At 41.1% G+C, this 14,390-nt stretch overlaps 1 protein-coding gene across 3 annotated transcripts in view; it reads left to right on the forward strand.

Annotated features, from left to right (window-relative positions):
* The window catches only part of PBX3 (PBX homeobox 3), a 219,033-nt gene that overhangs the window by 198,557 nt on the left and 6,086 nt on the right, over positions 1–14,390 (forward strand). For all 3 annotated transcript variants that reach the window (XM_019421138.2, XM_019421141.2, XM_019421140.2), the window contains exon 6: positions 13,492–13,657. In XM_019421138.2, coding sequence (XP_019276683.1) covers positions 13,492–13,657 — 166 coding nt within the window. The remainder of the gene's footprint in view (positions 1–13,491; positions 13,658–14,390) is intronic.

Genomic DNA, 14,390 nt, shown 5'->3' on the forward strand with positions numbered 1-14,390 from the left:
CCAACTCTTGACTTCATCTCAGGTGATGATCTCATGTTGTGAGATTGAGCATCAGGCTCCATGCTCCAGAGAGAGCCTGATTAAGAGTCTCCCCCTCCCCCTCTGCCTCTCTCTCTCTCTCTCTCTCTCTAAGAAAGAAAGAAAGGGAAGAAGAAAGAAAAGAAGCAATCTAAAAGAAGCAAGAAGGGTGGGAGGTGGGGGGAAGTGTCCTAAGTGGGACAAATAGGAAGCACTTAGTAAGATGATAGGTTTATTCCCAAATATACCAGTAATTCCATTAAGTTCAAATGAGCTGAGTACTCTAATAGGCAAATATTGTCAGGTAAGACATAAAAATGAAACCTAATTATATGTATTCTTTAAGAGACACATCTAAAACATAAGGACATAGAATGAAAATAACAGTATGGGGACAGATATAACATGTAAACATTATAACCAAAAGAAAATTGGTGTTTCTTTGTTAATATCAGATAAAGAACACATTAAGGCAAAAAGTTTTACTAGGGATAAAGAGAGGCACTAAATAATATTGACCCAAAAGTTCTGTATTTGTGTGTACCAAATAGCAGAAACTCAAAAAACATAGAGCAAAAACTTTAAAAATTTCAAAGAAAAGTAGATAAATCCATAATCATTGTAGATTTTTCTGTTACAATCTGGAGAGCTTGTTGGAATACAGATACCTGGGCCTTATTCCTGGCAGTTCTAATTTGAAGTCTATAATGGGGCCTGATAATTTGCAGCTCCCAAATGCTGCTCATGCCGATCGTTCTAGACCCGCACCTTGAGTAGCACAGATACGGAAGATTTGAACACCGTGATTAGCAAACAACCTAATACTACAGAATACGTGTTCTTTTTAAGCTCTTGCAGAACATTTTGAAAGTTAATGTATTCTGGGCCATCAAGCACCTCTCAATAAATTTTAAATAATTGAAAACAGAGTTTGTTTTCTGAGTACAGTGGAATTAAACTATAACTCAATAACAAAAATATAACTAGAAATTCTCATGTTTGAAACTAAGGCAATATGTTTCTTAATATTCTCATGGGCTAATGAGACCACAGTGAAAATTGCAAAATATTTTAACTGGATGATAATGAAAATACTCCTTTCAAAATTCATGGGATATGGCTAAACCCATGCTTAAAAGGAAATGTATAGCTTTAGGTATATGTTTTTTATATATAGCATAGGTATTATATATATAATATTATTTAATGTATACTTGTATATATTATTTATAATATATAATTATATATATTAATTATATATAAGATGTGTATGTTTTATGTATGTATATAAAGTGGGGAGGCTGAAAATCAGTGAGTTAAGGATCTATCTCAAGGTATTAAAAGACACTAAATTAAACCAAAAAAGTGGAAGGAAGGAAATAGTGAAGATAAGTGCAGAAATTAATAAAAATTCTTAAAAACCATAAGTAGAGCTCAACAAACCCAAAAGTTGTTTCTTTCAAAAGTCTCCCTTCTCCCTCAAACTCTTAGTCCTACTCCCCAAAGGCAATTAACGTGCCTTAGACATTCTTTGTAATGTTTTTTAACATACATGTTCTTTTCAGATATTCATTCTGAACCAACTGTATGTACTACCTTTTTTTTTCCTTCCTTCCTTCCTTCCTTCCTTCCTTCCTTCCTTCCTTCCTTCTTTCCTTCCTTCCTTTCTCCCTTCCTTCCTTCCTTCCTTCCTTCCTTCCTTCCTTCCTTCTGTCTTCTTTATTTTAGAGAGAGAGTAAAAGAAAGCATGTGCTAGCAGGGAAGAGGAGCAGAGGGGGAGAGAGAGAAAGAATCTTTGAGCAGGCTTCATGATCAGAGTGGAGCCTGACACAGGGCTCGATCCCACTACCCTGGGATCATGACCTGAACTAAAATCTATCTTCCTCCCTCCTTCCCTTCCTTTCTTCCTTCCTTCCTTCCTTCCTTTCTTTTTTTTCTTTCTTTCAAAATTCTTTGTGCCTCAGTTTTCATATACATAAAATAGGGGAAATAATAGAACTTGCCTCATTGGATTGTTACGCAGATTTAATGAGTTAATATATATTGTGTGGTTAGAATAGTGTTTGGCACTTAAGAAGCCCTGTATGAATGTTACACCTGTTGTTATTACAAGAGGACATACGGTCCTGAACCGAATGACAGTGAGGGTAAGCCTGGATTTGGGAGGTCAAAGGTGATGGTCAGGGACTGCTTTGGGGGAACACAGTGTCTGCCAGGCACTCTTGCTATGTGTGTGGAATGATCTGGCCAGTAATGAGCCAAAAGGTAGAATTATTGGCAGAGTCAGCCAACAGCCTGGACTTGTGACTTGAATAGAAGAGGGTAAAAGAACTAATTGGGTCACCCCCACTGGGATCTTATCAGGTGACTGGATCAAAGATCAAGGGAGAAAAGTTTTAAAGTAGTGTGACTAGTTTTGTTTTGTTTTGTTTTGTTTTCTCCTTCTTGACTTTCTAAAGTTTGATATTTAGACCATTGCCCTATAGGTACACCAGATTCTTTACCAAAGCTAAGTTTCGTTATTTCTGTTCTATTTGAGAAGTGGTACCGTCCTTTCATGTCCACTGTGTTTGAGAAATTGGCATTCTAACTCCCAACCGACTGTACATTCCGTGTAGAAAGGTGCAGAAAAGCCACTCATATTCCACTCCCCCACTATTAAGTAGTGCTGTGACCATGAGCAAATTATCTAACCTGAAGTCTCCGTTGTTTGAACTGTAAATTTAAGATGGTAATAATCTCTTCAGAGGTTTGAGGGCTAAGTGAGATCCTATATGTAGAATGCCTAGTACAGGGCTTGGTATATCACGAGTGCTCAATAAATGCCAATTTGCCACCCATTCAACCAGAGTTTTCCTACTCGATATGTGGTGCATACAAAGCCTTGTCAAGGTTCCAGAAGAAAGTCCAGCCTTTGGCGAGCTAGTAATGTGCTAGCAGCCTCCAGCCCCTAGGTTTTCATAGGCTCCACAAAGGAGACAGCCAAAGAGGAGCCAGGGTGAGTAGGGTTGTGTCTAAATTCTTAGTCTCTGACTAGACCTATCCTTGGTGTATTCTTTATTCTAAAAATGCGTGTGATTCATTGTCAGTGAGAACTAATTAGGTATGTTGAAAGGTTTTTGAGGATAGGTATTACCATTTTCAATAAATCCAGTGAATAATCTAGATCTTTAGAAAGAAAGGGAAACTAGGGTGTGTATTTAGTAGGGAGTGGTGGTCAAATAAATGAATAAATAAGGGTTTCCATGAAATAAAAGACTTAACTGTAGGGCTTCTTTACATAGGACACTCAATAAATAAATTTTGATGTTTTCTGTTACATGAGACTTACCCGGACAAAAAGTCTGGTTCATTATTGTTTAAGAAGTGCTCTTGACTTTTGATCTGGGATGCTGATGTGTTGCCTGGTAGATGGCCCTACCTTTAAGTGCAGCTGGCAAGAGGGACTTCTGCCCTCGTGATGTCAGTGCTTCAAAATCTGTCAGGCTTTCCATAGAATCTATTCAGTTGTACACCTAACACATTTTGATTTTTATTTTTTTAATGAGAGAAGTAATTTTAAAGAAAAAAAAATCTTTAACTGAAACATCTTCCGTGGTAATTTAGAGCCACCCTGCAGCACATGTTTTAGGGAGATGAACGGTGTCATCTGTTCTCTGTGTACTGTGGCCGCGAGGCTGACGTTTTATATACTTTTGCACATGAGCCTCTTTGTGAATGTCATGAGCAGTTATCAGTCTATCATGCATAGAGTAGAAAGGGCAAAGCCAAACTGTAAGGGTGTCAGTACATTATGGCAATAAAAATTTTTCACAGCCTCAAATAAAAAAAAAAAAATACAGTACTTGACAAGTGAGTCTGTTTTAAATTATTTCAAATTCTCTGGAAACTGAATTTCTATTTGTTCACTTCTCCCATCAGAAGTAGGTTGTGTTTCAAAAGTTGGTTTTCAAGTCCGTTGTTAGGAATTTGGAACTTACTTTCTAAAAAGAAAAAAAAATGGTTTGGATTTTTGGGCTCAACCACATTTGAACCATAAAGGAGCCAGAATACTTTGCACTGACAAGGTAGAATATACTCTTGTAGCCCTAGCCAATGGAAAAGAAGTAAAATGGAATAAACAATTCATGAAGAGCACTAAGAAAAGACCGATCTTATTAGATAAGACAGTGGAAAAAGAACAAGAAAGACTGTGTGACCTCAGGCAAGTTCCATACACTTTCTGACCTCAGTTTTTAAATCAGTAAAACTGGGTCTTTGAGAGGGCTAAATGAGATAATGCATGTAATAATGAGCCCTTCTTAATGGCTGCTGTCATAAACAGAGGTGCCTGTAGGATCCAAAACCAGGTTTCCACAAATTCTAGGTCCAGTGCTTTGTCTTGCAAGTGGTTACGATGGGACAGGAGGGAGGAGGGGCGAGGAGACAGAGGTTGTACTGTCCACTGTTTGTGCACAATGGCCGCCCGGAGGTGTGTGGCAGCTTGCAGCCCTCGGTCTGGGTGTTACCCACCTCTAGTAGGAAGTTGATTATGCTCCATTATCCAGGGGAACACCCCCTTTTCCCTTCTCTCGCTGCTGCCTCTTCCCTGTTGCCAGTACCCTCCCTCCCCCAGCACTGGGAGCCTGGACCCGCTCTCCCAGCATCCAACGCTCATGTGAAGAGGGTGACCTGACCTCAGTGACCTCAGGAAGCAAGCAAAGCCAGCAGAAGCTTTTGTTGTTGTTGCTCTTGTTGCTTGTTTAAGAAAAGGGAAAGATAACATTTATTGGGTGCCTGGTACATCCCGGGCACAGTCCTGTGTATTTTAACACGTTCTCTCATTTAATTTTCGCGGCAGCCCGCTGAGGAGTAGGTATTGTTATCCCATCTTGCAGACTAGGAGAGGAGGACCTTAGATGGCACGACAAAGCCAACAACGGCTAGGAAATCACAACGCTGGGCTGCACACACAGGTCTGTCTGGCTGTCAAGCCCTTGCTGCAGCTGCCCTCTGGGTTCTCAAGGGAATGCACACATATGGTTATCTACAGTGTGTCCAGCCTTTCTGCCCTTACATAAACTTGACTGTGCACCCCTGGGAAGGAGAGGAGTGGAATGAGATTTAGCTTATTAACACCATTCACTTTAAAAATTGAACAGTTATCTGGCTTCCATCCCTCATTTCACATTGAATCACATAACGGGGATGAAAACATATTGATTAGGGAAAAACTATTTATTAGAGGTAAAATTGTTTACCATGTAAATATGCTACATGTTCCATTATACAAGACTTGGCATTTCAACATTTCATAATCTGTTGCATTTAATTAGGCACAGAACATAAAGTATGCATCACAAGTAAACAGGGGAAACACAATGGCAAATTTTTCTAAGATTTGTGCTTCATAAATTTTCAGTTTCCTAATTTCAGTAATGATGTTTTAGTGTCAGCTGCTACTTTTCCAAACAAGTGCCGATCCTCTCCCTAATGTATTCGATGCACGGAAGCAAAACTAAAGATGAACTCTAAAGTTCTCCATTCCTGCTTCCTGCAGATTCAGTCTTGAAGTAATAATTTTTCTCTTTTATTTAACATTGTGATTAAAATGATAAGTGTAGTGATAGAATGTGAAATGTAAGATACAGTTAATGCTAATTAATAAACTGGCTTGCAGTGACTATAGAGACTTTGTAGGTGGTTTAGCTTTATGATTTGAACATGGAGTTTTCAAAGCAGTCTGGGAAATTTTAATGGCGTGAAATTTACAAAGTGTCTGATTTTAATTATTTCAAGAATCCTTGGACCTGCCAAGCTCCAAGCTTGTCCTCCAGATAGATCACAGGAATGGAATTGTTGTTGCCTCCTGTAGTTGTGTGGGCCAACACAGGGCCCGGTATGTGCACTCTTAGTGATTGTTAAGTGACTTCTAACTGATATTTTTAAGAAGCAGATTGGTTCCCTTTTTTCATTGTAAAATACATTTTTCTAACTAAAAAAAAAATAACCAATACCTGCTTATCTGAAATCAATTTGGATAATATTGGAAAAAACACAGAAAAACACATAGAAATTGCTTATAAATCTACTCTAAACATTTAAAAAAATTTTTTTTAACGTTTATTTATTTTTGAGACAGAAAGAGAGCATAAACAGGGGAGGGTCAGAGAGAGGGAGACACAGAATCCGAAACAGGCTCCAGGCTCTGAGCTGTCAGCACAGAGCCCGACGTGGGGCTTGAACTCATGGACCGCAAGATAATGACCCGAGCCGAAGTCGGACGCTTAACTGACTGAGCCACCCAGGTGCCCCGCTTATAAATGCACTCTAAAAGATAATCACATATTGATTGGTATGTGGGTCCTTGTACTTTTTTCCTGTGTATGTGTGTGTGTGTGCACACACATACCTCTGTATATCTGTGAATATCGTTACCCCCAAAAAATCTCATGCTGTGTGAAACGAAAAAAAAATGCCCTTTCCTTCTCTTTATAATATATCGTGAATATTTCCCTGTGTCACTAAATACTCTTCCTTAACATGATTTTTAATCAGTGATCATATTCCAATACACAGATGTGCTATAAATTAATCTATTTTTTACTAGCATAAACAAGACTGTCGTGAATCACTTTGCACATGTATCTCTAAATGTTTCCTCAAGATAACTTCTTAGTAATGCTGATGCAAAGGGTATATGCATAGTAATGGCTTACTCTCCAGAATGGTTATGCTACATAATAAGTAAACCATATCTATCTACCTAGCTTTACTTCTTTAATCTGAATGTTTTTGACTTCCGGGACACCTGAGTGGCTCAGTCGGTTAAGTATCCGACTCTTGATTTCGGCTCGAGTCATGATCTCATGGTTGGGGAGATCCAGCCCTGCATCGGACTCTGTGCTGACAGAGCAGAGCCTGCTTGGGATTCTATCTCTCTCTCTGTCTCTGCCCCTTCCCAATGCGTGTGCATGCGCTGTCTCTCCTCCCTCTAAATAAAGAAATGAATGAATAAATAAATAAATAAACTTTAAAAAATGTTTTTTGTTTCCTGGAGCTGACAAATTTGTTCTTTGTAGAGCTCCAAAAGGTCATAGAGACACATAGCAACAGTTGCCTGAATGAGCCCCATTTTTATAGCCAGAGGTCTTTCCTAGGCACAGCCGGTGAGGGGACTTCCACCATGTACTCACACAAAGAAGTTAAACTGTAACCAGAGTTAGCCTGTTTACTTAAGGCATCAGTCTCAAACTAGGGTATACATGGTCCACAAAGTAGCCAAAGATTTTCCAGAGGTTACTAGGGCGCGGTTATAAGGTTTTCCCGGCCAGCTTTCCACATGTATGTACATACTCTTGCCTGAAATCCGCGAGCCTCAGAAAGCGGCTGTTGTGGAAGCAACGTGTGGGTTTTTTCCTTCCTCTGCTTTATCACTTGCCATTTTTCCGCTTTGTGAAAGGAATCCTCCCACCTTATATGATGGCCCATTGCCCCAAAGGGTGGGACCCTCCCCGGTGCCACCAAAGGGTTGTGTGAAAGTTTGATGACCAAACCCCCTTCAATCAGCCCTTTATAACCCTGCACCCCTCTGATTAAGAAGTACATGAATGATTTTTTAAAAAGTTACTTTTGATGGTCAAAGTAGGTACTTTCATTAAAATAAGTCTGTATTGCTTTGATCAGTTTTAGACTAATTGTAATGATAGCTTAATCCAGAAAGATATATGAAACATGGAGAGCTTATAATTACAGGAAATAAAAACAGTGTAAAATTTTCAATTTCCATGTTTTTCTTTTGTAAAGCATAAAAGTATATTGCATTAGGATAATATGGGAGGAAAATGTAATGGAAATACACTTCTAAGAGATGCAAAATTTTTGACTGTTAAAGAAAAGCAAGTTTATGTGTTTTTAAAATGGATACTGGGTATCAAATTGCTTTGCTATTTAAATTCGGTTGGATACATTTTAAAGAATTGTGTTACAGTTTTATTTTAAAATGTCAACATTTATGACATACTGAAATAACATTGTTTATAACTATAAACTTACAATGAAAAATAGTAGATGCCAACTTAAAAAATGTGCAAAGGACAAAATATGTGTGAGTGGGTACCTGATTATTCAAAATTTCTTTAGGGACTATTCCAGTAAAAAGCGTGCAGTCCACTGACACAGGACAGGCAGCTGTCTGAGAAGGCTGCCTTACCTGGCCTCAGGTGGCCCCCCCTGACCCCATCCCCCAGTATACTTCCTAGAAGACTCTGCCTTTGTCTTCCTTCCACTTCTTCTCCACTCAGTGCAGCCTTGCAGAGGGGAGGTGTGAGGGTGCCTCTTCAGGCTTTCCCTTGCCTAGAACACTCTCCCCTGTCCTGTTCCTTAGCCTGAGCCTGCTGGTCCTTCACATGTCGTAACTGGTGCCCATCCTGGTACCCATGCCTTCCCCTGCTCTTTCTGTGCCTTCATTCTCCCCAGGGGGAATGTTCCTTTCTTGTTAGGCCTCCACTCAGATGTCACATCTTCCAGAAACACTCCTTGGATCTCCTTTCCTCCTTTCCTTTAGAACAGTTGCTCCTTCCTGTCTCACCACAACAGAGGGGTTTAGAGGTTGAGAGGGGAAAAGGGTGTTAAGTTAGTACGAAGAGGGAGGTAGCAGCTGGCATTTTTGGCTTGTTTGTGTCAACAGAGCTTCTAGAGTTTTGCTCCTCTGAAATAGGAGTCTCAGTAAAAATGCTCTTGAGTGGGACTGAGGCTGAGGTCCAGTTCAGGTTCTACCTTACCTCGGAAGTCTCTGATTTCCCAGACCTGCTGGGACTTCTCTTCCTCAGATCCCTGCTGCACTTAGAATCTGTACTGTTACCCTGGGTGTCTGATCATCACCATCCTGCAGTTTTTGCTAATTGTTTTGTGTGTCTAGCATTGTTTTATAATCAGATTGCAAATTCTAGGCAGGTACAGGTACATGTTTATTTATTCTTTTATCTCCTCATGACACGTAGGCTAGTATTGACCATAAGAGATACTCAGTAAATATCTCAATTGATATGGAAAAAATTGATGGGGAAAAATCAATTGGGGAAAAATGGTGTTGATATCTGGATCTGGATCTGTCACACTTTGCTGTGTGGTTTTGGGCAATTTGTCTAGTCTGGATCTCTTGTTCCTTCACTGGCGACACATGGGTGATAGCCATTGCTAACTAACAGTCTTCAGCTAATTACCATGGGCCAAATCATTAGTATACCCAACTATTCTATGAGTTTGTCTTTTTTTTAGATTCCACATATAAAAACATTTGACTTGTTAAAAGCGATTGGCAGTCTGCTGCTGGGTGGAGTTAGGCGAACACATGGCTAGTAAATGGGCGAGACCAGAAGCTTTTCTGGCCATGTCTTGGCCTTGCAGAAGGACTCCTGAAAACCAGCAGCCTGCAGAATGTTCACTTTCACTTCCCCAATTGCCAGAGACTCATGGCCTGGGAGCTGAAAGCAATGAACGTGAACAGAAGGAGGAAAGTACTTGTATGTTTATTCTCTCTCTCTTTTTTAATTCTCATTTTTAATTGATCTTAAAATCTTGCCTGGCCCTTCGCCCTCTGCACAGTGCAGAGTCATGAATCCTTGATACATGGCTCAAAAGAGAAGTACGGGACAGTGCATTCCCTTTCTCTCCACCAGTTTCCTGCCTGTGTTTCTATTCTGGGGCCAACGTACAGACCATTCCAGTTCCGAGACGGAGCCCGGCTCCACTTAGCGTCCCGTGAGTATAGCCTGGCTCCACTGTGAGCACCGTGTAGAAAGGACACATGTGATCTGTAGCTTTTAGTGCTTCTTACAGGGTGAGGGTGGAGATTCTTTTGCAACTAATTGTATCCATTGGTTTTTAAAAGGTGAAAGAAATTCCTGAACTTAGGTGTCGATTTCTGCATTAATTAAACTGATCTTAGTTGCAGCAGTATGGTCTTAATAGCTGCTTGCTGCAATACCCAAATCTGTGATATCAGAATGTGACGTGCATATTTTAATTTGAGAAATAGTTTAACATTTTTAGATATTCATTTAGATGTGGTTATGCAGGTTAAACATAACGTATGATCACTGCTTCTTTCATTGCTTCCAATTAAACCTTGCTTGTTAGTTTAACCTCTAGGTAATCCCATCAAACAATTGATGTCAAGGCAACACTGCCCACAGTAGCTTCGGATGAGTGGCCATTAATTTTAATTGCCTTGATATTAAAGATTAAGAAGTATTGGGACTAGCAGAATAGAAACGATCTGATGTCAAGCAAATCCACTTGCTAAAGCTTCCCCAGGCTGCTGGTGATATTAAAATTTTACTGTGAGAATTAAATAAACCTTTATTAGTGATGACTGTTGTTTGATTGGTCCAGGGGTATGCATAAACACAGGATTCTTGCATAGCTAGAGATGAGACCTTCAGTGGTACCCAGATTCCTCAATTATGAAACTGTTAATAAAGCTGTAATCTGATTTTCCAGGCTAGGTTTCATTAATGTATTATAGCTTCTCTGATTGTCAAGGTAATATTAACTACAAAGTACGGAATCCAGCAGAGAATTGTTTAGAAGAGGAGAATTCTAAGATGGGCCTTTGTTGCTAAATTCAGAGTTGGGGAATTTTCATTAATTATACTTAAGAAATGCCGAATTCCCTCTCAACCAGGACTATCTCCCTTTGCACCATAGATAGATAACATTCAATATTTAACTCTTTCGAAGGCCTGCCAGTCTTATTCAGATAAACTAGTGTGATATTATATGTTGAAGGAGCTTTTTGCAAACCAGCTCTGTAGGTCTGCCTCCTGAGCTGAGAATGTGCTTGTGAAACATGAGGTAGGGTCTAAGAGGACTTCCTTTGACCGGCATAATCAGAGCGGATCCCTTTATGCTGCTTTTCAATCTTGAGTCAGAACTTTTGTTTTTAGAGTCATATAATGGGAATGGGTCCTAATAGTCACTGAGGCTGACTTCTGGTGCAGGAATCCTTCCCAGAGCATCTGTCTCCATGTTCCTGGAGGCCTGGGCCCCACATTGACATCATCTCTGGCTTCTTCCTCTCCCCTTGACCTCTACAGCTGGCCCGTGGGCAAATTCTGCCAGTTCCTCCCCCATGATAGCTGCCCTCTGGATAACTACTGCTCTACCTGGCCCAGGCCTCCGCTGCCTTCTCACCTGTGCACTCCCCTGGCTCTTCCTCCCACCACCACATCCTACGCAATGATCATGTGTTCCTGCTGCAAGCACTCGGAGCTCAAGGAAGGGAGGGCAGAGAAGGCCGGTGACCTAGTGGGGTTCAGTCGCTCAGGGCTGTTTGAGAACCTTAATATTGTGACCGTCTGGGTGTTGGACCATTTAAGGCCAGTGATTGGAAGCAAGAGGGAACCAGATCTTGGTTCCGAATACAGAACTGTATATTCATTAGAATCGTCCAGTGGTGGAGTCAGGGACTTTGTAAGGTAGGAAGTACCACATTTCAAGAGATGGAGATGCCCTGAACACAAAAGGAAAACAGAGAAGGAAAACAGAGAAAACAGAGAAGAAAAAAGAAAACACATGAATTCCATTTTAGACCTTTTGAGCTGGAGGCTGTGGCAGAACATTTTATATGTAAATGTCCTTAAAATATCAAGAACTGAAATTCTTTATAGAAGTTAGGGATAGAGATGGAAATCTGGGAGTCATCACACAGAGACAGTGATTGAAATCATTAATATGGATAAGATAGCTCAAGGAGAAGAGAGAAGAGGGCCAAGAACTGAGTTTTAGGGAAGACACACACACACACACACACACACACACACACACACACACACACCTGGCGTGTCAGATACTGCTGAAAGAGCAAACAAGGAAAGAGAAAAGGCCATTGGATTTGGGGCATGTGTTATGCCTGTGTAGCCACCTCAGTTGGCCTCCTAGCCCTGAGATTATTAAGATTGAATGAGAAAATGTATTCAGAGGGCTCTGCGTAATGCTTGGCACATAGGAGAGAGTCATTGAATGACAGTTACAACTAGTACTATTTGCTCTGAAGGAAGGAAGGGATACCTATAGTCCTTAAGGCATGGGAGGGATAATAGTGGAACAGAAACAGCTAGGAAGTCCCGATCTGTCACGTATTTACTTCCCGGTGAGTTTTGGCTTGTTTCTGTCTGCTGAACCTATGCTCACAGTTGCCGCATGGGTCCTCAGTAAGTGCGCCTGCCTTTGTATATGTGCACACAGTGATTCCCCAGTATGTGACAGCATGTGGGCAGCAGCAAGGCCAGCGTTGTCTTCCTCCCGTGGCTTCCTTGCCAGAGTTCTCTGGCTTCTTCTGGAAGGATGAGTGCCACAGGTTGAAGAATGAGAGTTCTATTTCCAAAGCAATTAAAGACTTGGCAGAGACGGTCAGTAAGCATGCCCACTGGTGTAAATTGGGTTGGAGGACTCTTGCCGCTCCTTATTTTTCCTCAGGGCCCCTGAATAGCTGTTCAGAATAAAACAGTGACCCACCCAGCCTGATACTACAGCAACATGCCCCTTTGACAGATTATTAAGAAGTTAACGAAGAGTATTTTTAAACTGTTACTTTAACAAAAGGGAGGTCAGAGCCTTTTATATAGCAGGTGGGTACCTTTTTATAAACTGCTGTGTGGGTTTTAGTTTCTTTACATAGCTCAGCTACAGGTGCCTGAACACGTCACGTATCTATGAGCGATGAGTCTCGGGCCAAAGTTTTGCTGTCAGTGAAATGTGATGAAATCTTCCTGTTGCCAAGTTCGTCTTTGGAAATCTCTTCCACTTGCACGGGCTGACATCATAAGTAGTTTGCCAAAGAAAGAAGTATATTCCACCTGATGAAATCAGCGCCGCTCCCCCATATTTGCATTTGACCTTATTGGAATTACTTGAATTTTCAAGTTGTGACCTTCTCCTGTGTTAACTGGCAGTGCCTGAGCAGCCATCTTGGCAGATACACAGTGCCTTCTAAGACTGGAGACAAAGGGATTTTTCATCCATTATTAATTGATGTTACTCTTTTCAGCAGACCAAACATGATTCTACTGTCCAACTGCCAAAATCGTTCCAGAGCCAAAAAGAATAAGTCATTCCTTCACAAGTATTTATTACTTACCTAGCTTAACAAATGTTGCCTTTCATTTTTTCAGCTACTTTGGGGGTACTGATCGTTCATACACTAACTGGTGTATACCCACTGAATCCTTTCAGTGAACAGCGCTCCCATCCTTTTTAGCGTTACTGCAGCTAACTCCCAAGAAGGGGTATCTTTCCGAGAGTTTGCGAAAAGAGAAACCAAGCCCCTAGAACCATGATGCATTAGCCACAGGAGGCGATTAATTACACGCTAGGAATTGAGTGTCTCCCGAGGCATCCCCTTGGTATCCGACAGTTATTCCTGGAAATTTGACTCCTTCCCCCCCACCTTTGACCTCTCTTCCCCTTCACTCGTGTCCTTGCAATTTGCAGGTATCCAACTGGTTTGGCAACAAACGAATCAGGTACAAGAAGAATATCGGCAAGTTTCAGGAAGAAGCCAACCTCTATGCCGCAAAGACAGCCGTGACCGCCGCACACGCAGTAGCCGCAGCTGTGCAGAACAACCAGACCAATTCGCCCACCACGCCAAATTCTGGTGCGTACTGGGTGCTCGCTCCCGACTCGGCTCAGGCGGCCTTATGCCACAAAACCCTGTCCCACAGGCCAGGAAACAAGAGCCAGACTGAGGACACAGTGAATTTATAATGGAAGGTTTATATTAAAACCAGGGCTTATTCTTGGGAGGGGTGAACGAGTGGATGGCCAGAGTCTGTAAACCCACTGTTCATAACGAGTGCCACTCGCTACTGGTAGATTCTGGAACCTTTACACTTAATAGTGGTTTTGAATTCAGCAACTATGCAAAGCGCTATCGCTAATAATTATTTTAACTGTATCGTCCCATGTATCATTTTAAGGTTCCCAGTGGTCTGTCAGAGAATGAATGGAATAGCCCGAGTGGGAAGTTTATCTGTTGCCGTGCATAATGAAGCTAGAATGTTGGGAGTAGAGCAGTGCTTTCTACTGAATCTAGCTGCAGACTACAGTCTGCTGTCCTTCTTAGCATTTCTTTAGCCCCTGTGCCGACTTGGTAGGTAGTTAGCTGTGAGGGGTATAGTACTTGATACATGGATGCATATCTGCAGTATCATGGTGCATTTTGGCTACATTTTATGCGACATTTGTGATGGAGTTAGAAACATCTAAAAATTACAAGGCACTTGAGTAACAGTGAAAGGTGTGTAGCTAGTGCAGGAGATGGACTCGAGATGCGATTCAAGGGCTTTTCTAAGCAGATCTTTTTAATATATGTTTAAAAGTTCAGAAAG

Source organism: Panthera pardus, unplaced genomic scaffold, assembly GCF_024362965.1.
Source record: "Panthera pardus isolate Hobbes unplaced genomic scaffold, ASM2436296v1 HiC_scaffold_20, whole genome shotgun sequence".
In the NCBI taxonomy this organism is placed as follows: domain Eukaryota; kingdom Metazoa; phylum Chordata; class Mammalia; order Carnivora; family Felidae; genus Panthera; species Panthera pardus.